This window comes from Elephas maximus, chromosome 10 (assembly GCF_024166365.1).
Source record: "Elephas maximus indicus isolate mEleMax1 chromosome 10, mEleMax1 primary haplotype, whole genome shotgun sequence".
NCBI classification, from domain to species: domain Eukaryota; kingdom Metazoa; phylum Chordata; class Mammalia; order Proboscidea; family Elephantidae; genus Elephas; species Elephas maximus.
The window spans coordinates 21120717-21146372 of NC_064828.1; the positions used below are offsets into that span (position 1 = coordinate 21120717).

General features: G+C 37.4%; 2 protein-coding genes across 3 annotated transcripts in view; both read left to right on the forward strand.

The window, feature by feature from the left end:
- DPH6 (diphthamine biosynthesis 6) overlaps positions 1-25656 on the forward strand; it is a 191995-nt gene that overhangs the window by 123552 nt on the left and 42787 nt on the right. The window lies entirely within an intron of this gene.
- On the forward strand, positions 9790-12119 carry LOC126084397 (uncharacterized). Of its 2 annotated transcripts, none has more exons than XM_049898983.1 (2): positions 9790-10609; positions 10766-12119. In XM_049898983.1, exons 1-2 carry the CDS (start codon positions 10329-10331, stop codon positions 11085-11087), a joined length of 603 nt encoding a protein of 200 aa, XP_049754940.1. In that variant the 5' UTR covers positions 9790-10328; the 3' UTR covers positions 11088-12119. The 2 variants fall into 2 exon arrangements, with proteins under 2 accessions (XP_049754940.1, XP_049754939.1); XM_049898982.1 differs by having other exon boundaries at positions 9790-10375; positions 10415-12119.

The window sequence follows — 25656 nt, forward strand, 5'->3', positions numbered from 1 at the left end:
GAGGGTGATGGATTTGGGGTGTGATGCAGTGAACTGATACCACTGATAACTCCTCTCTGGAGATGTGCAAAGTGCATTTATGGGAGATCTTCGACACACCCAGGCAGACCTGTATTTGAGGAGGCATAAGGTAATAATTGACAGTCTCGTGGGACATGTTATTTTTGTGTGCAAACCTTTTTCCTGTTGCACAAATTTCACTACTGTGCCAAGGTAACCACACACATGGTGGCTTTACTGGGACTGTCCCTGCTGTGCTAGACGTTCTGCAGGGATTTTAGGTACTGTCCTTGGTACTGTGTCAGACCAAAATGGTGTTCTTGAAAGCTCATCATGATGAAAGAGCTTGATAATCTAAATACAGACAGTAGACGGTGCTCTTTCTAGAAGAGTGATGTATTCGGAAATGGCCCTGGAGGGACAACAAAGCTTTAAATAAATTGACTAATTGATTAATTAATGGAATGGCATACTAGTCAACAAACTGTGGGAAGAGGGCCTCTACCCTTATCCAGGAAAGTCTACTGGATATTATAATCACTATGGAAGTTGCTACTTTCAGAGGTCTACCCACTTGTGGGAACACTGTGGTGACCCTAAATTGTGATAAGGCATTATTAGACAGTGTGGCTGTTATATTTGTTCTCTAATGACCCAGTACCACAGATAAAGGGGATTTCTCTTTCCCATGTTACAGCTGATAGGGTTTGGACAGATAAAGGAACCCCTGACATGAACATGTTGCATAATAGTGCCTGGAAACCAATGACCGTTAAAACCTGTATTGTGATATCTGGGATATAGTTAGGTCCAGAAACCAGATGAAATCCACAATTTACTGAGCAGTAATCTCTGGACACTAAAAAAACCCACCACTCTGTGAATCAGAATTGACTCAAGGGCAATGGGTTTGGTGTTTTGGGGGAGGTAGTGTCCTTTCTTCTTCTCTGGACACTATCTCCCAAAAAACACCAAACCCGTTGCCCTTGAGTCAGTTCTGATTCACAGTGACCCAATAGGACAGAGTAGAACTGTCCCATAGGATTTTCTAGGCTGTAATCTTTATGAGAGCAGGTTGCCAGATCTTTCTCCTGCAGAGCCGCTGCGTAGGTTCAAACTGCCAACCTTTTGGTTAGCTGCCAAGTTCTTAACTGTTGCACCACCCAGCCTCCTTAGAAAAGTAGTTTTTGTTGGGAAGAAATGGAGAATGGTACTGTAATTCCAACTTTACATATTAATCTGGGCCAACTACATCCAGTGTGGAAAGGAAGGACTTGGAGAGCTATTATGGTGGTCCTGGACCTCTCCCTGATTTGCTGTGCTTTTTTGTTCTATTTTTGAAATTATCAGTAACGATTGATACTGGGTAAGGTCTACGATTTGTCTGATTTGAAAATCCAGTCTTTGGGGTTATCTCACTGTCTCATTCACTTTATACCACATTATATATGTGGCACTGTAGAGAAAATATTTTTATGTTTTTATAGAGTTAGGGCTTTCTGAGCAAATTTTACCGAAACTTGGAACCTAGGATAAAAATAAAGCATTAGAAGTTAATTCATGACTGAATAAAACCACTTGCCGTCAAGTTGATTCCAACTCATGGAGACCCTATGGGTGTCAGGGTAGAATGGTACTCATAGGGTTTTAATTTTTTTTTTTTTTTTTTTAATGTGGTGAAAACATACACACTAAAACCTTTGCTAGTACAAGTTCCACATTTATAATCCAGTGATATTGATTACATTTCTCATGTTGCGGCACCATTATGGCTATCCTTTTCCAAAATATTCCACCACCATTAACATAAACTCAGTGCCCTCCAGACAGAAACTCCCCTTTTCTCCCTCCATGCCACCCCTGGTAACCATTAATAATATTTGGCTTCTATATATTTGTTTATTTCATGTAAGCAAGATCATACAGTATTTGTACCTTTGTGACTGCCTTTTTCACTCAGTGTGTTTTCAGGGTTTATCCATGTCATGACATGTATCGGAACTTCATTGCTCTGTATGGCTGTGTAATATTACATCGTATGTGTTACCACATTTTGTTTACCCATTTATCTGCTGATGGACCTTTCAGTTGTTTCTCCCTTTCGGTTATTGGTAAAAGTGCTGCAGTGAACATGGGTGTACAGGTTTCCATGGGGTTTTCGATGGCTGATTTTTCAGAAGCAGATCACCAGGCCTTTGTTCCAACGTGGCTCTGTGTGGACTCAAACCTCCAGTTTTTCAGGTAGCGGCCCAGCATATTAACCATTACCAGAATGAACAATGGTTTTCAGCCTTTGTTGTACGTCAGAGTCACCTGTGGAGCTTTTAAAAATCCCAGTGCCCAAACTGCACCCCAGACCAATTAAATCAGAATACCTGGGGGTGCGACCCAGACACCCAGCGGTCTTTTATATCATTTCAGGTGATTCCAATGTGAAGCTAAGGTACTGAACTTCTAGTCTGGAGTAGAAGTCATAAACTACTGCCCACAGGCCAAATCTGTCTCACCACCTATGTATGTAAATAAAGGTGTATTGGGGCACAGCCGTGCTCATTTGTTTACATATTGTCTGGCTGCTTTCATGCTAAAATGGCAGAAATGAGTAGTATGACCCAGACAGTCAGCCCTACAATGTCTAGAATATTTAGTCTGGTCCTTTATAGAAAATGTTCACCGGCCTTGGTCTAGAGTGCCTGAATGGGTTTCTCAGTCTAGTTCGGCACTTTCATTGTTAGCTGGGTGTCTTCAAGGAGATTTTAAAGCCTGGAGGCTTGCCGTTCTGCCTGGGAGAATTCCACTGATCCTCCTCCTTTGAAAAGTTGTCTTCACGCAGTGCAGTTCTTATTTCTAACTTAGATTAAAGGAATTTGAATCCTTTGCCTGTACGTATTGGTGTTTATGTCAGTCACTATCACCATTTACTTTTTTCCAATCCATCCCTTCCCCTCCCCATTTTCAAGACCCTGAAGTTTGAACCCATATTGTTGTCGCTGTTATTATTATTGAAAATCCAATCTTTGGGGTTATCTCACTGTCTCATTCACTTTATACCACATTATATATGTGGTACTGCAGAGAAAATATTTTTATGTTTTATACAATTAGGGCTTTCTGAGCAAATTTTACAGAAACTTGGAACCTAGGATAAGAGTAAAGCGTTAGAAGTTAATTCATGACTGAATAAAACCGCTTGCTGTCAAGTTGATTCCAACTCGTGGAGACCCCACGTATCCTCCTCTTTCAAAAATGGATTCTGGCACTTGCATTTAATAGTTGAATTTGCAAAACTTCTTTGACATGACTGAGTATCTGACTGGATTTTGATGTTTACCACTAGTTAGTTTATGTCAGAATTTCTCTGCTCTTGACCCCTTTGTTATCTTCATAAGTCATTCAGATGGAACATACCAAGTCCCTGGCTCAGGAATTGTATTTCAAAATATTTTTTCTTTTCCAAGCCCAGATTATGTTTCTTTTGCCTTAACACATGAAAGCTAACACATGCTGGTAGATAGAGTTTTCCCCTTCTACAAATAACTTTTTACCTGCTTGCTTGGAGTGTGTCTGTGTGTGTGTGTCTGTGTGTGTGTGTCTGTGTGTGTCTGTGCGCGTGCGCACATGCGCGTGCTAATAAGTCAACATTTTCTGTGGAAGCATCTCTTCCCTCCTTCCCAGGATGCAGAAAACGCTTTCAGTTTAATTCAGCAAGCTTTCCCCATCCCCGCCGCTAAAATCAGGCTCCTTTTTCTTTTTCCTGTTGTATTCATTGGATTGATTTCTGGTAGTACCTATGCGTGGCCTAACAGCTCTGTTACAGATTCCTACCCAAGAGGATAGTCAGTGGTGACGGAAAATCCCATTGCAGCAAACACTGTCCGGAAGCCTGGCACCTCTTTAAGGAGTGTAAATCAGTTGAGTACTCTTCGGTGAAACATCATATAAAACCAAAACCAAAACCAAACCCATTGCCATCAAGTTAATTCCGACTCATAGCAACCCTGTAAGACAGAGTAGAATTGCCCCAGAGGGTTTCTAAGGGGCGACCTTCTGGTTAGCAGCCGAGCTCTTAACCACTGCACCACCAGTCCTCCAAACATCCTATGGGTTTTTTTATTGGTTTATTTCCTTCTCCTGCAATCCTGTAATTTTCTTATACTGCTACACTTTGTGCTTCACTAGAGGACTCTTGTCCATATTTGCTGGCCCACCTGTTGACATTACTCTGTATAATTGGTTCCCAACCATGGCTGCATATTAGAATCCCCTAAGGAGCCTTTGCAAAAGTACTTTCATGTAAGCCCCACTCCCAGATACTTTGATTTGATTTGATTTTTCTGGGGTGGGGCATAGGTATTGGTATTTGTTAAAAGCTTGCCAGCTGATTCTAAAAGGCAGCCAAGATTAAGGACCACTTTCTGCTTATTACAGTAATCTAGTGTATTACTCCATAGATTTTTTTCCATGTCTGCTTGATATTAAATTGCTCATCTCCGTTTTATTCCATTATTTTGTCTATTTTTTCACTAATTCTTTTAACAGAATTGTTTTTCCAGGAAAGTAGGCCGTGTTAATCTGGGCCTTTATTGCCTATGGCACACTGCATTTATGCACCTTAGCATAAGGAGTAGTTCTTTATTTTATTGTGGTTTAACTTGATCTTTCAGGCAAAAGTGTTAGACTCAAAGCCAAAGTATGTCATTTCAAGGCCTGATTTTGCCACTTCTTAGCCTTATAATCTAGAAAATTTATTTAACCTTAGGGCTTCCATTTTTAGAGTCTCTGTGTGGGCACAGTGGTTAAGCACTCCGCTGTTAACTGAAAAACTGGTGTTCCAATGCATTCAGTGGCTTCACAGGAGACAGACCTGGCGATCTGCTCCTGTAAAGATTACAGCCAATTATAAAACCCTATGGGTTCTCAGGAGAATTCTGGTTTTACTTCTTCTAAGACAGATTTGTTCGTTCTTTTGGCAGTCCATGGTATATTCAATATTCTTCGTCAGCACCACAATTCAAAGGCGTCATTTCTTCTCCAGTCTTCCTTATTCATTGTCCAGCTTTCACATGCATATGATGGGCCTTACATACTTTGGACATGTTGTCAGGAGGGATCAGTCCCTGGAGAAGGACATCATGCTTGGTAAAGTAGAGAGTCAGGGAAAAAGAGGAAGACCCTCAACAAGAATGATTGACACAGTGGCTGCAACAATGGGCTCAAGCATAACAAAGATTGTGAAGATGGCACAGGCCTGGGCAGTGTTTCATTCTGTTGTACACGGGGTTACTATGAGTCGGAACCAACTAGATGGCACCTAACAACAACATGTAAAACAAATGGTATAATACATGTGAGGAATGTGCCTCTTAGATCAATCAAGTGTATGAGACCAAATGGGCAACTCCTGTCCAAAGCAACAGAAGGCAGGAAGCGACAGTAAAACTAGACGAATGAACACTGGGAACCTGGGGTGGAAAGGGGAGAGTGCTGACTCATTGTGGGGATTGCAAGCAATGTCACAAAACAATTTGTGTATAAATTTTTGAATGAGAAACTAATTTGCTCTGTAAACTTTCACCTAAAAAAAAAACAATAAAATTTTTAAAAAGTCAAAAAAAAAAAAACCCTATGGGGCATTTCTGCTTTGTCACATGTGGTTGCTAGGAGTGGAAATTGACTCAATGGCACCTAATAACAATAGCAATGTATGTGAACAAGTAAACTGAGTGGTTAAGCTTTTCACATGTCCTTCATTTGTTGTTTCATTTTCCTGTTTGAATAAGGAGAATCTTAGGTGTTGTGTAACTGTGTTGCCACATAAATCCAGCACACCTCTCTTTCTTTTCTCCACCTTTAAAAATCACTGGGAGTGTCTTATGAAACCGATGGAATATAGCGAAGAAAGTTAAAGCTTATGGTGTTCAAAGGAACTATAACTAGGGATTTTTTTTTTTTGGACAGGTTCATCAGAATCGGTTTCTAAAATGTGGTTCAGCCTGGGGCTTTTTGTTTCCTGTACTGCACTTGTTAATTCTCACATTTTTATTTACTTCTTTAAAGATATTATAGATCAGATATAGTCATATGTTTTAGGAAACGAGCTGAATCGCTGTTTCTAAATAGCAATAATTCTAGTTTATCTTAAAATGTTTAACTTGAAAGATACAGGAAGTACATTCATAGTTGACATTGGTGGTGATTTACACTAATTTTTCAAGGATGAGCTATTTGTATTAAAATTTAAGCAGTTGAAATTACAAATATAATGGTTAGTGCACAAAGCCAGCTTTATAAGGTCTTAAAGAGGAAATACCCCGAATAGTTTTAGATAGTAATTAGATTGAAAATCACTGATTTTATTTCATTTAATTTCTCCCCCCCCCCCCTTTTCTTTTTTTGGCTACAGGGTAAAGAAAGATCTTATCACAATGAATTTCTCACCTGGCTCTGGCAAGAGTAATTAGATGTAAACAAATTTAATGGAGCCAGTGTGTTCTGGGGCCATTCAACTGTGCTTCAGTAATTGCAGTTTTTTTTCAGTATGAAGATTGCTTAACATATCAAGTGGCAAAAAAATTACAGCACAGGTTACCTACTTATCTTTTAGGTCAGTAATCATAGGTACTTTTAAAACCCTGTGTCAGTGAACGCATTAAAAAAACAGACTCCAGTCAGGAAAAGTGAATGCTGGTGATGGTATGCAGTTATTAGATCTGTGCCTCTAATTTATCAGCATTGGCTTGGCTTCGAACTACTCCTGTCCTTAGTCTCCCTTCGTTCTGTTTACTCTCAGTAAAAAGGTTCAATATACACTTAAACAATATATGTTGGAACAATTAAATATCTTTTTTTTAATAATTTCCCTGTCAATTCAATGCACATAACTTTTTTACAAATCAAGAAGGTTAACCTTTCTCCACAACCCAGATCTGTGTTAGGAAATTAATCTTTTACTCTTTTGTGTAATAGATTAGGTTTAGCCCCCTGTGTATGATCTCCTACAGTTGAGCTCCCATTCAGTCACTGTTTTGACTTTCGCACTCCTAGCTCATAAAAACTGTACAACAATATGCAATTAAGATAAAACAGCATTGTCGTGGTGGTTATTAGGTGCCATCAAGTCTGTTCCGACTCATAGCAACCCGTGTACGACAGAACGAAACACTGCCTGGTCCTGTGCCATCCTCACCTTGTTGCAGCCACTATGTCAGTCCATCTCACCAAGGGTCTTCCTCTTTTTCTCTGAGCCTATACTCTACCAAGCATGATGCCCTTCTCCAGGGACTGGTCCCTCCTGATAACACGCCCAAAGTATGTGAGAGGAAGTCTCACCATCCTCCCTTCTACAGAGCGTCCTGACTATACTTCTTCCAAGATGAATTTGTTCTTTCCTCTGGTAGCTCATGGTATATTCAATATTCTTCGCCAACACTATGATTCAGAGGCATCATTTCTCTCAGTCTGCCTTATTCATTGTCCAGCATTCGCATCCATATTAAAAAAAGCGACTGAAAATACCCTGGCTTGGGTCAGGCACACCTTAGTCCTTAAAGTGACATGTTGCCTTTTTAACTCTTTAAAGAGGTTTTTCCAGCAGATTTGCCCAGTACAATATGTCATTTGATTTCTTGACTGCTGCTTCCATGGACTTTGATTGTGGATACAAGTAAAATGAAATCCTTGACAATTTTAATATTTTCTCTGTTTATCATGATGTTGCTCCTTGGTCAAGTTGTGAGGGTTTTGGTTTTCTTTATGTTGAGGTATAATGCATACTGAAGACTTTGACCATCATCAGTAAGTGCTTCAAGTCCTCTTCACTTTCAGCAAGCAAGGTTGTGTTGTCTGCATATCACAGGTTGTTAATGAGTCTTCCTCCAGTCCTGATGCCCTGTTCTTCTTTATTTAATACATCTTCTTGAATTATTTACTCGGTATACAAATTAAATAAGTATGGTGAAAGCATACAACCCTGATGCAGTATTCCCTTGTTTTGTTTGAAATGACTGCCTCTCAGTCTACATACAGGTTCTGCATGAACACAGTTAAGTGTGCTGGAATTCATTGCTATTCTTCCAGAGTTATCCATAATTTGTTATGATCCACACAGTCGAATGTCTTTACATAGTCAATAAAACACAGGTAAACATCTTTCTGGTATTCTCTGCTTTCAGCCAAGATCCAGCTGACATCAGCAACGATATCCCTGGTTCTACATCCTCTTTTGAATCCAGCTTGAACTTCTGGCAGTTCACTGCCACTGTACTGCTGCAGCAGTTTTTTAATTATCTTCAGCAAAATTTTACTTACATGTGATATTATTGATACTGTTTGATAGTTTCTACGTTCTGTTGGATCACCTTTTTTTGAAATGGGCACAAGTATGGATCTCTTCCAGTCGGTTGGCCAGAGAGCTATCTTCCAAATTTCTTAGCATAGACAAGTGACCACTTCCAGCATTGCATCCATTGGTTGAAACATCTCAGTTGGTATTCAGTCAATTCCTGGGGCCTTGTTTTTGGCAAATGCTTTCAGTGCACCTTGGACTTCTTCTTTCAATACAATCTGTTTTTGATCATATGCTACCTCCTGATATGGTTGAACATCATCCAGTTCTTTTTGGTACAGTGACGCTGTGTATTCCATCCATCTTCTTTTGATGTTTCCTACTTCGTTCAATATTTTGGCTGTAGAATCCTTCAGTATTACAACCTGAAGCTTGAATTTTTTTATTCAGTGCTTTCAGCTTGAGAAATGCTGAGCATGTTCTTCCCTTTCGGTTTTTGAACTCCAAGTCTTTGCACATTTCATTATTTACTTTGTCTTCTTGAGCTGCCCTTTGAAATCTTCTCTTCATCTCTTTTATGTCATCATTTTTTTCTGTTCACTTTAGCTACTCAGTGTTCAAGAACAAGTTTCAGAGTCTCTTCTGGAATCCATTGTAATCTTTTCTTTCCTTCCTGTCTTTTTAATGATCTTTTGCTTTCTTCATGTATTATGTCCTTGATGTCATCCCACAACTTATCCTGTCTTTGGTCATTAGTGTTCAGTGCATCAAATCTATTCCTGAGATGGTCTCTAAATTCAGGTGTGATATACTCAAGGGCATACCTTGGCTCTCGTGGACTTGTTTTAATCTTCTCCAGCTTCAACTTGAACTTGCGTATGAGCAGTTGATTATTTGTTCCGCAGTCAGCCCCTGGCCTCTTTCCGACAGATGGCTTTGAGCTGCTCTGTCGTCTCTTTCCACAGATGCAGTTGATTTGATTCCTGTGTATTCTTTCTGGCTAGGTCCCCCTGTATAGTCACCATTTATGTTGTTGAAAAAAAAGGTATTCCCAGTTAGTAGTCCATCGGTCTTGGAAAATTCTATCATGTGATCTCCGACATTATTTCTGTCACCAAGGCCATATTTTCCAGCTACTTATCCTTCTTTGTGTCCAAGTTTCACATTCCAATCACCAGTAATTATCAGTGCATCTTGATTGCGTGTTTGATCGATTTCAGACTGCAGAAGTTGGTAAAAATCTTCAATTTATTCATCTTTGGTATTAGTGGTTGGTGCATAAAGTTGAATGATAGTGGTATTAACTGTTCTTCCTTGTAGGAGTATGGGTATTATCACTGACAGCATTGTACTTTAGGATACATAATTATCAAAATATTATTCATATTAGGGATATTTTTTTATTACAGAATTCTTTTCAATATTGAATCCTGTTTGAATTTAAAATGTGATTTAATTTACCTATAGTTTCTCAGAAACATATCTCTTGTATAAAGACACCAGATTTTGGGTGGAACTGGGGTTTATAAAGAATGTAAGATAAAACAATGACTTGGTAATTAATTCATAATTAGTTAAACAAGTAAACCTATTGTACAGGTAATAAGAGATCTGTACCAAAATGTAGGGAGGCCTCTACTGACATGTCACATCCTTCTTTCTTTACCCTACCCTTTTTACTCTTTTAGACAATCATTTGAATGAGCACATGAATGCCGTGCTGGTTGCGTTTGCAGTTAACTCAAGTGGTTGTTGGATCAGTAGTACTTTGAAGGATAGAGTCAGAATTCTGATTCACAGTAACCAATCTGAACTAGTGACTAAATATGACCAAGTCAGAAATAATAGGGGTAAGTGTAAAGTCCCTAAAACCGATTCACAATATAAGATGGAAGAGACATAACTGAACAATAGCGCTCAAGATAAAAGTCTTAAAGGTTCTGTGGCACTAAGATTAATATTTGCCAGTGGCACATTGTGGCCAGCAAAGCAGCAATGAGATTGGAGGTCGCACTCAGTGGTAACATGGAATATTGTGTTTGTTATGGACGCCTTCGTTTATGAGGGTTACAGCTACATTGTGATGGGCACCTTCGTTTATGAGGGTTACAGCTACATTGTGATGGACACCTTCGTTTATGAGGGTTACAGCTACATTGTTATGGACACGTTCGTTTATGAGGGTTACAGCTACATTGTTATGGATGCCTTAATTTATGAGGATTACAGCTACATTGTTATGGACACCTTCGTTTATGAGGGTTACAGCTACATTGTGATGGACGCCTTCGTTTATGAGGGTTACAGCTACATTGTGATGGACACCTTCATTTATGAGGGTTACAGCTACATTGTTACGGACGCCTTCGTTTATGAGGGTTACAGCTACAGTGTTATGGACACCTTAGATTATGAGGGTTACAGCTACAGTGTTATGGACGCCTTAGTTTATGAGGGTTACAGCTACATTGTAATGGACACCTTAGATTATGAGGGTTACAGCTACATTGTTATGGACACCTTAGTTTATGAGGGTTACAGCTACATTGTTATGGACGCCTTAGTTTATAAGGGTTACAGCTTCATTGTTATGGACGCCTTAGATTATGAGGGTTACAGCTACATTGTTATGGACGCCTTAGTTTATGAGGGTTACAGCTACAGTGTTATGGACACCTTAGTTTATGAGGGTTACAGCTACATTGTGATGGGCACCTTCGTTTATGAGGGTTACAGCTACAGTCATTCAGGAAACAGGCAAAACCAACCATTAAATCTCAAGTATGTGGAAAAGATACCATAGAAATAGCCCTGAGAATGGAGACGCCAGTGTGTTAGCAGCAGAGAGCTACAGACAGGGTTACGGTCAATGTAAATGTTCTTTTTCTTTTTTTTTTCCTACTAAGAGCAGAAATTGTTTTTTATAAACAGAGGGAAAAGATTGCATTAGAATGAGACATATAAACAACTGTAATGCAGTGAGTGGAGAGTGACCATAACAGCGAAAGGACAAGAGGTAGTGCCACATAAAGACTATTTAAAGGAGCTATTTAGCCTGCAGAGCAGGTAGAAGGTTACCGGGCTGAGGAGAACGGGGGTTTTTATAGCAATCCACAGGATTTGAAAGGCTGCTGGCATTTTGCATAACATCAGAGGGCTATTTTACGAGCAAGTGGTTGGTATACAGTGACACCGGTCTTGGCTTGGATCTGGCACTTCCTAATGTTTGGAGCTCTCAAATGGTGGCATAGGTGGTTGCCCCAGGCCTTTGCGTGTTCCCCGTGGCCACGTTTGTTCATGTCTATACCGCATGGTCTTTCTCTTCCCCTGCACAATACTGCTCTTTCGTGCTGACACAGTAGAGGTCGTAGAGTTGGTCTCTCTACTAAGGGTGCATTTTTGGGCAACAGTCCATCTTCTCTAATGGCCTCTGGCTTCACCCTCAAAGATTTGGATAATATGCCACTGCTTTTGAAGGTAGTTCTGTAGAAAAAATTTTAGAAATGGTTTGATCAAGGGCAAATATACGCTATTAGAATAAGTATGTAGCATCCACGGGTGACCACTTTGAAGGAGACAGCCCTTATTCAAATACACAGAAATCAAACTCACTACTTTTTCACGTGATTTCATGAAATGCTGATGCATATACAGAGCACAGCGATAAGAAACTTAAACTCAGTTGTGGCTTTTAGGTTCCATTTGATTGGTAAAAATGTGTTACAGTCTTAAACTTTGCTGTTGCCTATTCGTGTCTTGTTTCCTTCTACATTTGGGAGTGCTTCTCCTTTCTCTACTGTTATTCTGCATCTTATCCATAGTGGTATTCCTTTTTTGTTTTACTGGAAGAAGTAATCCAGTGTTAGGGAAGAAAAGAGAAATTGTCCCTGAAACTGTTTTCATTACTTAGCAAGTTTTTTAAAATTAATGACAGAAGTTTCTCTTGTGGCCTCTCCTCCCAAAGACTGCGCTTATTTATTTTCCCCGATAGTCTCATGTGACCTTGTTAAAAGCTTCATGTAATTCCCAAATAAATTACATTTACTGGTTTACTTCTATCTAGTATTTTATTGACATTTCCAGATAAGTTTAATAGGATGGAGAGAAACAGTGTTCTCTTTATAGACTCACTGGGTGATTTGACCTTCACAGGTTAACCTTATCCTGATGTTGAAGGAAGCTATTCTTAATTAGACTCTATCAGTTTCCCCATTATCACCGGGAGAACCTCTGCTCTGTGATTTTATAAATCTTAATTTGATTTTTCTTTTTTTCCTTTCCTAAAGAAAAGCTTCATATTAGCAAAACCGTAATATTTGGAAAGAGTTGCTGGTTTTCTAGATACATTGCGTGCCCTCGTCTGTAGCTCAGCCATTTCACACTTTATTTCCTTCAGAAACTCTCAGATGAATACCATCTGGGCATGGTGATTTATTGCTGTGGAATTTCTCAAGTTGCTCTCTTATTGCTTCCTAGGAGATTGCTCTCTGCTACTGCCCCACTGATTCCCTCAGAAAGTGCCCTTGGAAGAGTCGTTTCCCCGCTAGCCTGTACAGCAAAGGTCGATGCAAAAAAAAAAAAAAAACTAAAACTTCAGTGCTACTTCTCATCCTCTTACTTGGGGCTCTCATTGCCTGATGAGGGGAAGCTCAGAGTTAGTAAGACCACTTGAATCGGCTGTCTAGTCCTCGTGTTACCTTTTGTCTTTTCATTTTTCACATTCCCCCTTCCCTGACAATACTTTTTGGTATTTAATTCAGCAAAAATAAATTGTTAAAAGATGTTCTAGATACTTTCAACATGCTCATAGGTATCTCTATAGAATTGTTTCAGTTTTTTGTTTTTGTTTTGTTTTTTTACCACCCACAGATTTTTTTTTTTTTTTTTTGACCTGTAAAGTAATGACACAGTGCATGTATCTCTCATAGCCAGTGGCCTTATCTGTCTTCCAAGAAGCCTTAATGGTTTTGAAACTGTTAACTTGAGCCTGAGAGCTGCTAAACTTTTTTTTTCTTTTGTATTTTCAGCATATACTTTTTAGTCTCATTTTTTGAGTTAATATCAAGAGATGCCCGTACTAATTAGAACATGAGCTTTAATTGTGCAGCCTTTCACATTGCCAGGTTCCACTCCTCTGCAAAGTCACCTGTGGTAATCCCCCTATGTTACAGTAATTTGTTTCTTCTTTTATAGCTGCCCAAATAAGCCAAGACAAGGCATATTAATTATTGCTTCTACTCATTGTGCTCTTCTGTCAATCATTTGGCTAATAATGGACATAATTAAAATCATTTATTGTGATAGCCTTCCTAGAAAAGAATGTTGAACAGTAAAAGTTGAAAGCAATTTGCATTATTCTTTCATACTCTATAGTTAACATAACGTTTTTTTTACATCTGAACTTTGTTCAAATGATTATTTTGTTAAAATAAAAAAGATTACTTAATATGCTTTCAAGGAACGCAGGTGGTGCAGTGACTAAGCACTCGGCTGCTAACCAAAGGTCAGCAGTTCGAACCCACCAGCGCTCCACAGGAGAAAGATGTGGCAGCTGCATCCATAAAGATTAAAAGCCAAAAGAAACCGAACCTGTTGCCATTGACTGGGTTCCAAATAATAGTGATCCTACAGGACAGAGTAGAACAACCCCATAGGGTTTCCAAGAAACAGCTGGTAGATTCAAACTGCTGACTTTTTGGTTAGCAACCAGGGCTCCCCATAAAGAAACCCTTGGAAACCCTATAGAGTCCTATAGGGTCACTATGAGTCAGAATCCACTCGATGGTAACGGGTTTTTCTTTTTTTTGTAATGTGCTTCCAAGTATAGTTACTTGTGATTAGAATACATTTCTACCTTTATACAAAGTACTTCAGCTTAGATTTTTGAACTTATAACTCAAGTATTGAAATATGAGAAGTTAAGACTTTTTAAAATTCTAAAATGTGTTGTAAATTATCTAATTACCATTTTCAATTTAAGGAAAAAATCGAGGTTTAAATATTAAATTATGAATATATATGATAAAATCTTAAATTTTAAATTCAAATATTACCGATCACACAGCTGTCTCTGAGTAGGGTAGTGTGTAAGGGGGGTAACAGATTATAACAGCAGAGTAAATCAGTGCTGATTTAGTTCATTTTATTGGTGGCAAGTCTTTTCTTTCACGTGGTAGGGCATATTCTAAAATAAGTTAGGGCTATACCTATTTGATGTTGGCATTGATATGTTCTGTGAATTTTTTAAGAAATTAAGGTTCTAGTCCATCCCAAAGCTATTTTGTAGATAAATACTTATATTACCTTCCAAGAAATATTGGTGGCACATTGGTTAAGAGCTTGGCTGCTAACCAAAAGGTCTGCAGTTCAAATCCACCAGCCGCTCCTTAGAAACCCTGTGGGGCAGTTCTGCTCTGTCCTGCAGAGTCACCATGAGGCAAAATCAACTCGACAGCAGTAGGTTTTTTGGTTTTATAATTCTAAAACCTTTCTTTCTCCCTTTATCTTAACCAGTAACTCCAATTCCCACTACTCTTTAAAAGTAAAAACAAAAAACATAGAATGCAATATTCACAAAGAAATAAAATAGAATCTTTCTTAAACCCATGCTATTATAAAAGATAGCCCTCTGTAGTAATATTTACAGCCGTGTCAGGCGGCATGCACTCAAACAACTTTGATGGTAATATATAATTAACTGAAAACATCTTCGGAAAAGGTAAGTCCACAGAATCTTTTTTCTGTTTATCTATGTAGTAGTCAGACTATTCAAAGACTATACTATTCAAGAAGATATTTATGTGTAGTACCTCAGTACCAGTATTATTCCATATTTGGCGTGGCTGCAAAATGACTTATCGTAGCTGAGGGCTCAGCATTTATGTATTAAAGCTGCTTGAAGCAAGGATATATTATAAAGGTTGTAGGTCTTGTCCTCTGACAAATTCTCTTTCAGGTAGGTAACATAAACCTCACGATGGTAATGATCAGCGTCCATGTATTATGAAAGCCACCTCAATAAAAATAGAGTTAAGTCTCCTTAAAGATCCCTGAGTGACGCAAATGGTTTATACTTTATTGGTAACCTAAAGGTTGGTGGTTCAAACCCACAGAGCGGAACCGTGGAAGAAAAGTCCTTAAGATCTGCTTCCATTAAGATTATTGTTGTTGTTAGGTGTCCTCGTGTAGATTCCAACTCATCACGGCCTATGTCACAGTGTAAAATTGCACTATAGTATTTTCTTGATGATCATCTTTACGAAAGCCAGGTCTTTCTCCCACGAAGTAGCTGGGTGGTTTTAAACCACCAACCTTTTGGTTAGCAGCCAAGTGCTTAGCCAGTTGCACCACAAAGGCACCTTTCTGTTAAGATTACAGTCAAGAAAACCCTATGGCGCAGTTCTACTCTATAACGTATGTGGTCGCCATAAGCCGGAATCAATTCGACAGCAACTTACAACAAGTTTATCTGATAGCCTTTGCTAAATAGGATAAATCTAGAGGGGAAAATATGATCTTTCATGCAATCCTCACTCAAGTAGAAAGGAGAAAACTTCTTAGAAATGTAAAAAAATCTCAATAATGAGGTGCTTAGAAAGTATGCATATTAAATTTACGTGTTATATTAGTGTTAAAAATACAAGTAAAATTTGCATAAATATACATAGGTCAAGGACAGTGTAAACTTACATAAGAACCAGGTGAAGGATTGCATCTCCCAATGCAAGGTCAACAAGATCAGAAGGGCAAATGCCATGTCTCACCCACAAAGACTGTGAGATTTGGTCTAAGACCAATAAGCTGAGGAAGCCACAGTCCACGCTGGAAAGTTTTGAAGCCTGGAACCCACCAAAAGAGTAAGTCATCCAAAGTGTGCTGAACTTGCGAACAAACTAATCTAGGCTGTTGGATAATCAGACGCAAGAACTGACTAGGAAAGTTGAGGTATGCCAAAATAGATGAATACCGCTGTATGAGCAAGTCCTAGTGCTGTAACAAAATAATGTAAATAAGTCAACCAAAAAAAAAAAAAAAAAAAGGAAACAGAAGTGTGAAGAGGATTCCAAGAATGAGAAAGAGAGAGCCAGAAATGGAATGAAGTGTAGGGGAAGAAGAAAAGTAAGTGAAGAAAGGGAGCCAGAGTCAGTGCAAAAAGACTCAAGTAATTCCCTGTGGCATTAGGGGAATTGCATCTCACTCTTCCGTTCTCAACTCAGAGGTTTGGGTTGTAATCAGGGTTCTCAGAGTCCCCCGTACTTCCTTTTATAGCAAGTTATTCTTTCATGGGAGAAAAGTCATAGTACAGCATGTCCTTTGAATATGATTCCATCTTCACTGTAGCAGAATTTAATTGAGGTTCTGGGTATGTGAATAGTATTCTTTCCCACTTTCAATCCTGATATTTTCTTCTTTCTTTGCTCAGTAATCTTTTCAGTGCAGCTTGGAATAGGCAGGGAAGAAAGAGAGAAAATTAGATGCCTGTGCTTATCTCGCCAAGAAGTACAATTGAAGGATTTTAAAATAGAAGGAAATCCAATCAGACTTGCATTTTGGGCATTTCATTCTGACTACAGTGTCCATTAAAGTTTGGTATTTCTTAAGACTTTCTTGTATTTTCTCTTCTCACTTTAAATATTCTCCTTGGATGATTTCATCTCAGGGCATCTATTTCTGTATTAGTATCTGCAGTCTAGACCTCTTTCCTAGACTCTAACCTGACATACTTAACAGCCAATTGGATATATCTTCCCAGGTGATTCACAGGAAACTCACACATGTCTAAAATTAAATTCACCCTTTACTTTTCTTCCCAAACTCTTCTGTTCAAGTGTTCTAAATATGAAGTAAGTGATGTCACCATCTTTAAATTTACTCAGAGCTCAAAATCTGAAAATGATTTTGCCTTTTCCCTTTCCTCTAGTCTCCACACCGAGTTCATAAGCAAGTCCTATATATCTTTTCTACCACATACTGTTTTCAAATCTGTTCTCTTCCTTCCATCCCAATGCCTTGTCTCATACATCGCCTCTCACCTCGACTACTGGAGGAACCTCTTTACTCACCTTCATACTCCAACCTTGTTCCCTTTCAAGGAGCTAGCCCACAACTACACTGGTCTTTCTAAAAGACAACTTAGATTATGTCATTCCTCTGCTTAGAATTTCTGTGTCTTCTTTCTGACCTTACTTTCAAGTAGAAACTCCTTAAAGTAGAATACAAAGCCCTATAGGACCTTACCTTTGTCCATTTTTTAGCCTCAACTTTCACCTCTTCAAACACACTATACTTGTGTCGAGCTTCTTTCCACTACCATCATGTTGAAAACTGATAGTAAAGATTAGGAAGATGTTTCTAAAATAAATACTTTAAATCCTCCTTTTTTAAAAAATTTTCTCTTTGTTCTACACGTATCTTTCACTTTTTAATTCTCTATATTTAAAAACTGTGTAGTGTTTTTAAAGGTAGAAAAGAGACCATGAGCTATCACCAGCAGGTATTGATTATCTTTAACGGCTTAATTATACTTAATATGATTTATTGGTCATTCATTTCATGGATGCTTTAGATCTTAAAGGAGCCCTCGTGGTGCAGTGGTTACGATCTCAACTGCTAACCAAAGGGTTGGCAGTTCAAATCCACCAGCTGTTCCTTGGTACCCTATGGGGCAGTTCTACTCTGTCCTCTAGGATCACTATGAGTCGAAATCAACTCAGTGGCAACAGGTTTATAGATCTTAAAAGTGAATTTATAACGTATCTGGGGCTACTTAATATTACTTACACTCAAAGTAAAATACCAATTTTAAGGTTTTAGAAAGAAGCTACATGCTGAGGTAAGTCCTAATGCAACCTTTAAGATGAGTAAGCGTTTTAGTGCTGTAATTGTAGAAATGGAAGATCTGAAACTTGAAATAAGTTCCCAGACAGTCACTTTCAAATATGTGTGGTTATTTTTTCTTTAGAGATTACGTAACCAGGATCCTTCCTTATTTGTTTTTCTTTTTTAACACAAATTTCATCATGTTATTATCAAAATGCGCAATTATAGAATAATGGTGGGCTCAGCTTGAGTCTGGGAACAAATAAAAGTTATATTTACCAATGAAAGCATTTAAGTCTTGAAAATGGAACCTACTTGTTCTGGTGGTCGGTGAGCCTGTTAGTAACAGAAAAAGATTATCAGGTTTTTTTGTTTGTTTGTTTTTTTACTTTTGAAGATACCTAGGGTAATCAGTTTCTATCTGAAATGGATTTAACAAGACTTACAGGCAGACTAGAAATTGCTTCTCAGAGTGATTATACCTTTTCTAATATCACCTACTGATTTTACAGTAAAAGTCTAGGCTACCAAAGTTGAGATGAGAACACAATTCATTTTGCTTGACTTTGTTATAAATAGCATTATCAAACATTTTGTGATGTTTCTCTCATCATATATTGGGCTGTCTTGAAGAAATAAACCTCCGCTTGCTTTCATGACAGTAGATAATAAATTGACTGGTATAATTCAGTTGAGAAGTTGAAAAATGCCTTGAAAATAATGGGGCATAACATTGTGGGGTTAACATTTATTCATAGATGATGCAATTAAATAAAACAGGCATTAACTTCAAGGTCAGCCAGTAAAGTAATAAAATTGAATATTTTAATTGAATTGTAATTGCTTCCCATTGATACATGCAAGTAAAGTAAAATAGATGTCAGCTCTGCAAATTATGATTCTTCCTCCTAATTAATTTCTTCATTCTGCATAGAGTTATCCAGTGCCTAGGTCTTGTTGTGGGTTTATTCATCCACCCAGCTTCCATCAAGGAATGTCTATAAAACATAATTAAATGGTTTGGTGTCAGGATTTACAGTAAATTTTTTTCTGCACTTTGGAGAATAGCTTGTTAGTAACTTAAGGTGATTTATACATGTATTTGAGTCGACTGTACTCTAAATATAATATCATCCTGGGTCCTATGGATTATAATCATCTTCGTTATTAATATTGGTATTTCTTGTTATTGATATTTATATCAGCATTAATAAATGTAACCATCTCAGTGATTATAAAGGTTTTCGTAAGGGAGATAGATACCGTTGAAATTCGCATGCCACAGCTGACTAGTTCAGGAGGTAAATTGAACTGACTGCTAGGGTTCTGGTATAGCACAATTTATGTCCATTCATGGCCCAGGCTTCACTGGAAAAGAGACAACTAAATTGAATGAAACTGAAAAAGAAACATCTTTTTCAAGGTCTAGGATAAATTAAAGTTTTTAGATAAAGTTGAATTGCGTTCAAAAAGCCCATGAACCATTGTGGCTTTTTCATAGGCTTTTCACAGCCCCTTGAAGGACTTTGAAGCAATGCTGCTTTATATAAAGTAAAATAGGAATGATGACATTACAAAGATTAGGAGGGAGATTTTCACATTATACTGTAATTGTATTGGATCTAGATACTAGGGTTTATTTAAAGAGAGAGAAAATGGTGCATATTGGACTGGCTGCATTTTCCCATTAAGTGGCTACTGTTTAAAAAATTGAAAATAGAATGAATGTATAAAATGGATTTAAAATTACTGAGGCATTGTTATATATTCTTAGACTTTAAAAGGATTCTGTGTAAAAGAATCATTTGAGAGCAAATGTATATTAGCATCAGTCTTGAGTGTGCTCAGAAATATAAGTGGATTCTTCTTGGTAACACAAGTAAATTAAACTGAGGGTTATTTATGTTGTCTAAGCTTTAACTCAAGCATATCTTATTATTTTAAATGTTTCTTTATGAACCACGTAAAACATAAAAATTAAAAAAGTAAGTTCAACAGTAAATACATTATTCATGTTAATCTGACACTGACCTTCCATTCTCAATTATAAAAAGAATCTTGAATGGAAAAATTCTCAGTGTGCATCATCTAGTTAGAAAGTACCAAAACCAAAGTATGTGAGGTCGAAACTAAAACATTAGAACTTCATAATTATAGATTAGATTTTTTTCATGTTAAAGTGCTCTGTTTTTAAACTTATTTTACTAATTGTCTTTTTCCATTAAGAGAAATGAAAACAAATGTTATAAAGTGTGTACATACAATACTATCCCATAACCTGTTGCCATCATGTCAATTTGGACTCACAGGGACAGAGTAGACAGAGTGGAACTGCTCCATAGCGTTTCCAAGAAGCAACTGATGGGTTTGAAGTGCTAACCTTTTGGTCAGCAGCCTGACCTCTTAACCACTACACCCTCAGGGCTCCATACAATACTAAGATGTTTTTAAGTGAGGAAACTTATAAAAAAAATATATATATATATATATATATATATATATATATATATATATATATATATATATATATGGAGGTATAAGAAATTAAGTATTGAATCATTCATTATATTTATAAAAATAAAGTACAAGGAGTTTTCATTTGCAAGTAGTTTAATATTTATGGAATCAATATTCAAAGCGTTAAAAAAAATTGTCAAGAAAAGTTCTGTATCCGAATATATTCTGGGGTAGAATGAATCCTTTTCCCACTACATCCCTGACCAATATCGTCCCACATATAATAATAGCCTCAGCCCATTTAGAAAAGATCTCAGAGATTAAGATCATTTTAGGCCGTTGCTGTCTCAAGGGCAGTGGCTTGAATTGCAGGGATCTCTGGATCTTATCCAAGAAAATATTTTATAAAAACAATCTGAAATGCATTTCATATGGCCAGTGATCATGAGGTCCCCAATGACCTGTCACTTCCTAATGAACAGAAAAATAGAAGCAAAGGCAGACTGCACTCGGATGGAGTAACTAGCAAGGCATCAGGAGAAAAAGACCTAGATAGTCTTTATAATCAAGTACAGAGGAACATCTTAGCCTCACTTGAATATGTGTTTTATGTTGTGTTGTTAACCCAAGGGTCGGCAGTTTGAATCCGCCAGGCACTCCTTGGAAACTCTGTGGGGCAGTTCTACTCTGTCCTATAGGGTCACTGTGAGTCAGAATTGACTCGATGGCACTGAGTTCGGTTTGGTTTTGATTTGACTTAAAGCAGAAAGATACATTCAGAAGAACATGTAGGCTGTTAATAATGATTCTAGACAAGCAGGTTCATTATTCAAACTTGGACTTCTTTGGGAAAAGAATTACAGTCAGTTTAAATTATATTATGTATAATATTATATTATTAGATAACTCCTAAGTCATTATTCATGCCAAAAAGTCTACCTAAATTACCAAATACATCCTTCGTTAATTTTAAAATGTTAAAAAGTTGTTTATTTCTCAGGTCCTGCCCTTCTCTTGCTTATATATGTCCACTGAAATCATCTGTTGTTTTGTGTATGTGAAATGTTATTACTGATTGGTCTGCTTTATGTGAAACGTTGAAAGCATCAGACCCATGAATCATAGTAGCTTGTACCACCCTCGCTAAACTTGGCGCAGACCCCATTACAAAACCTGTAAAACCCCACACCTGCAGTTTATTTCATCATTAGCTGGGAGAGAAAAGAAATGTGGCTCTTTTATTTTAGTTACTTTATAGTTTTAAAATAAATTTCTACAGTAGCGAAATGGCCTATAGTGCATTTCAGGAAAGTAGTTTAAAATCTTAATATTTTAAATTTTGACATACTTGTTTCAGCTTCATAGAATTTTCAGTGCTTAAGCCAGGAATAGCTAAATTGAAAACTTATTTTATCAATACAGAAAAATCTTGAAATAAACAACTTATTTTTGCCAAGGTGTACCTGTGTGATGGTTGGAGATTCATGTGGAGAAGTCGTGCCCAATGTGGCTTAGATTTACACATTTTGCTGACTTTCCTGTGTAAAGACAAGTCAGATTATTTTATCCACCACAGAAATGCAGCCATCTCTGAAATAAGATATAAAAGCTGTTTTCTATAATTTATCAGTTTAGAACTGGGGCCTGATGAATCTATAATGAATAAAAAAGACTGCAAGAAAAGCAGAAGGACCACCAGTTTGATCTTTTATTGCCTAACTCTGCAAAACCATATGCTCTTAAGTTCTCTTTCATGCCTTTTATACAGGCATGTATTTACTCCCAGACCCTCATTTATAATGTAAAACATGAATTCTTAGATTCGGGCTTCAGAGACTTTTAAAATGATTTTAACAATGTGTACCCTAGTTACCAAGTGCTGAGTATGTGTTCTGTGACCAGTGTATATGAGAATCAAGGAACTGGGAGGCTAAAAACAGACTTACACATTCATGCTTTGAGTGTTCCAAATTTCCATCCCAAATCCATAGCAATGGTAGAGGAATATATGAAGGAAAAATTTTGAAAGACATCAGAAGACATTGTAAACATCTCTGTGAACTAGAAATGAAAGGACATATAAAGTAGTAGGCAGCACTGGAGCTTGGGCCTGTCATACAGGAAACAGGAACAGGCAAAGGCAGTTGAAAGATCGTATCCTCTGAGGAAACAGACTAAAAGCATTCCACATGAGGAAGAACCTTAGAGAGATAAAGAAAAGCATAACATCCAATTTTTTTAAGCAACCAAATTAGAAGAAAAAAAAAATTCAGTCAGACTGAAACAGCAGGATGATGTGAAAAATAACTGAATAGAAGTTTGGAAATGAAACATTAAAAAAAAAAAAACACACAGTTGGCAGAATAAATTCTAGATAAGCCAAATCCAAAAGAGAGCTAGTGAAGTAGAAAGTAATTCACCCAAAGGCAACAAGGAAATAGAGGGGGAAAAAAATTGCAAGAGCAGTTAGGAAATATGGAGGATAGACTGAGAAATTGTAGTATTTGTGTCATATGTGTTCTAGGAAAAAAAAATAGAGGAAGAGGCAGAAAAACAATAATCACACATATAATGGCTGAACATTTTCTAGATTTAAAGAAAGGCTCGATCCTTTAGATTTAAAGTGCATAGTAGGTCCTATACAGAATAAATACAAATAAGCATGTCGTATTAAAATTACAGTGTATCTCAGGTAAGTTGAAATTTGTACAGCCTTCGTTGTGATTTGCCGTTGAGTCGGCTCTGACTCGTCACTACCTCATGGACAACAGAATGCGACGTTGCTCAGTCCTCCACCCTCTTCACGATTGTTGGTTATCTTCAGGCCAGAGCTGTGGCTGCTGTCTTTTCACTGCCTTCCAGCCTAGGGGCTCATCTTCCAGCGCTGTATCTGACAGTGTTCCGTGGTGGTCCGTAGAGTTTTCACTGGCTAATTTTCAGAAGTAGATCACCAGGCCTCTCTTCCTAATCTGTCTTAGTCTGGAAACTGCAGAAACTTGTCAACCATGGATGACCATGCTGGTATCTGAAATACTGGTGGCACGGTTTCCAGTATTACAGCAACACACAAGCCACTGTATTACTACACACTAGCAGACAGGTGGTGGGTGTGCAATCTAGTATAGAGAAAATAAAGATTCCTTATATGGGAACAGGTGTGAGACTGACAGCATAATTCTCATCAGGAATGAAAAAGGCCAGGAGAAATACTATATTACAACTAAATTATGTAATGGTGTGAGTGAAATAGAAGTTTTACAGATATATAAAAACTAGGAGAGTTTACCACTCATAGATCTTCAGTGAAAGAATAAAGCATGGACTGAGTAAGAAATAGATTGTGTCCAGTAGAAACAAATGAGAAACATTGATGAGAATAGAAATTGTAAAATATGTTGGTAATCTTAATTATTATTTATTTTCTGAAAATAATGGAATTAAAATTCTATACAATAATAGCAATGTGGGAGAGCTTCTTTAGTGGCTAGTTAAAACATGCTCTTTTTTCTTGGTCAGAAGGGGGCTAAAGATGCTTAATAACTTTAGACTTGGAAATTATGGTTTTGAATGTATTTTAAAAAATTACAAGTGATTACTGAAAGAGTAAAAATTCAACTTACACCTTCAAATCAGCAGAAGGAAACAAGCAAACAGTAATCTTTTTCAATCCAGTATGATGTAGAAAACAGAAAAGAAAAAAATATGAAATAGGTTGTAACAGAAAATCCACACTAAGATTATTGAAACAGGTTTATACAGATAAGTAATGAAAATAAATGTAAAAGTATATTTAAAATGTATTTGTAAGATGGGATAAAACAAACAAATCAATGTATGCAATTTGCAAGGGGCATTCAAAACAAAAGTACACAAAAAACTTGAGAATAAATGATGAGAAAATATATACCAGAAAAATATAAACAAAAGAAAACTGGCATTGTTTACGACAAAAATCCTCGATGGAGATGAAACTGACACTTTGTCTTAATAAAAAAAAAAAAAAAAATCCCACCAAGAAGCTTTAAACTTATGAATTTGTATGTACTTAACAACATAACTCTTACATATATAAAGTAAAACTGACAGAATCATGAGAAGAAATGATCAAAACCATAATCATAATGGGAGATCTTACCACTTCAGTTAGAAACTGATGGGTCATGAGGACCAAATGCTAATAAGGCTGTAGAAGCTTTGAATCAAATAAATTGGGAATCAGCAAAAAAGTTGTAAAACTAAATAAGCGTATTTTGAAACTTACAAGTACAACCCTGTATAACTCAATAAAAGAAAAAATACTGAAAACTCTATGACAATAAAAGTAGTTGTTAGGAACTGTCAAGTCAATTCTGACTCATAGTGACCCTGTGTGCAACAGAACAAAATATTGCCCAGTGCTGCACCATTCTCAAAATCGTAGCTATGTTTGAGTCCATTATTGCAGCCATTTGTCAATCCATGTCATTGAGGGTCTTTCTCTTTTTTTGCTGACCCTCTAACAAGCATGATGTCCTTCCCCAGGGCCTGGTCCATCTTGATAACATGTCCAAAGTACGTTAGACAGTCTAACGATACTTTTAATGAACATTCTGGCTGTACTTCTTCCAAGACAGATTTGTTTGTTCTTCTGGCAGTCCATGGTATATTCAGTATTCCTTGCTAACAGCATAATTCAAAGGCATCATTCATTTTCAGTCTTCCTTATTTGTTGTCCAGCTTTTGCATGCATACGAGGCGATTGAAAATATCATGGCTTGGGTCAGGCAAACCTTAGTCCTCCAAGAAACATCTTTGTTTTTAACACGTTAAAGACAACCTTAGCATCAGATTTGCCCAATGCAATGCGTCATTTGATTTCTTGACTGTTGCTTCCATGGGTGTTGATTGTGGATCCAAGAAAAATGAAATCCTTGACAACTTCAATCTTTTCTCCTTTTATCATGATGTTGCTTTTTGGTCCAATTGTGAGGATTTTTGTTTTCTTTATGTTGAGGTGTAACCCATAATGAAGGCTGTAGTCTTTGATCTTCATCAGTGTTTCAAGTCGTCTTCACTGTCAGCAAGCAAGGTTGTGTTATCTGCATAATGCAGGTTGT

Bases quoted from the DNA above. Each gene is read 5' to 3' on its own strand.
- LOC126084397 (XM_049898982.1), top strand. From the start codon at position 10,329: ATGGACGCCTTCGTTTATGAGGGTTACAGCTACATTGTGATGGGCAC. The intron at 10,376-10,414 runs CTTCGTTTATGA...TGTGATGGACAC, and splicing joins AGCTACATTGTGATGGGCAC to CTTCGTTTATGAGGGTTACA.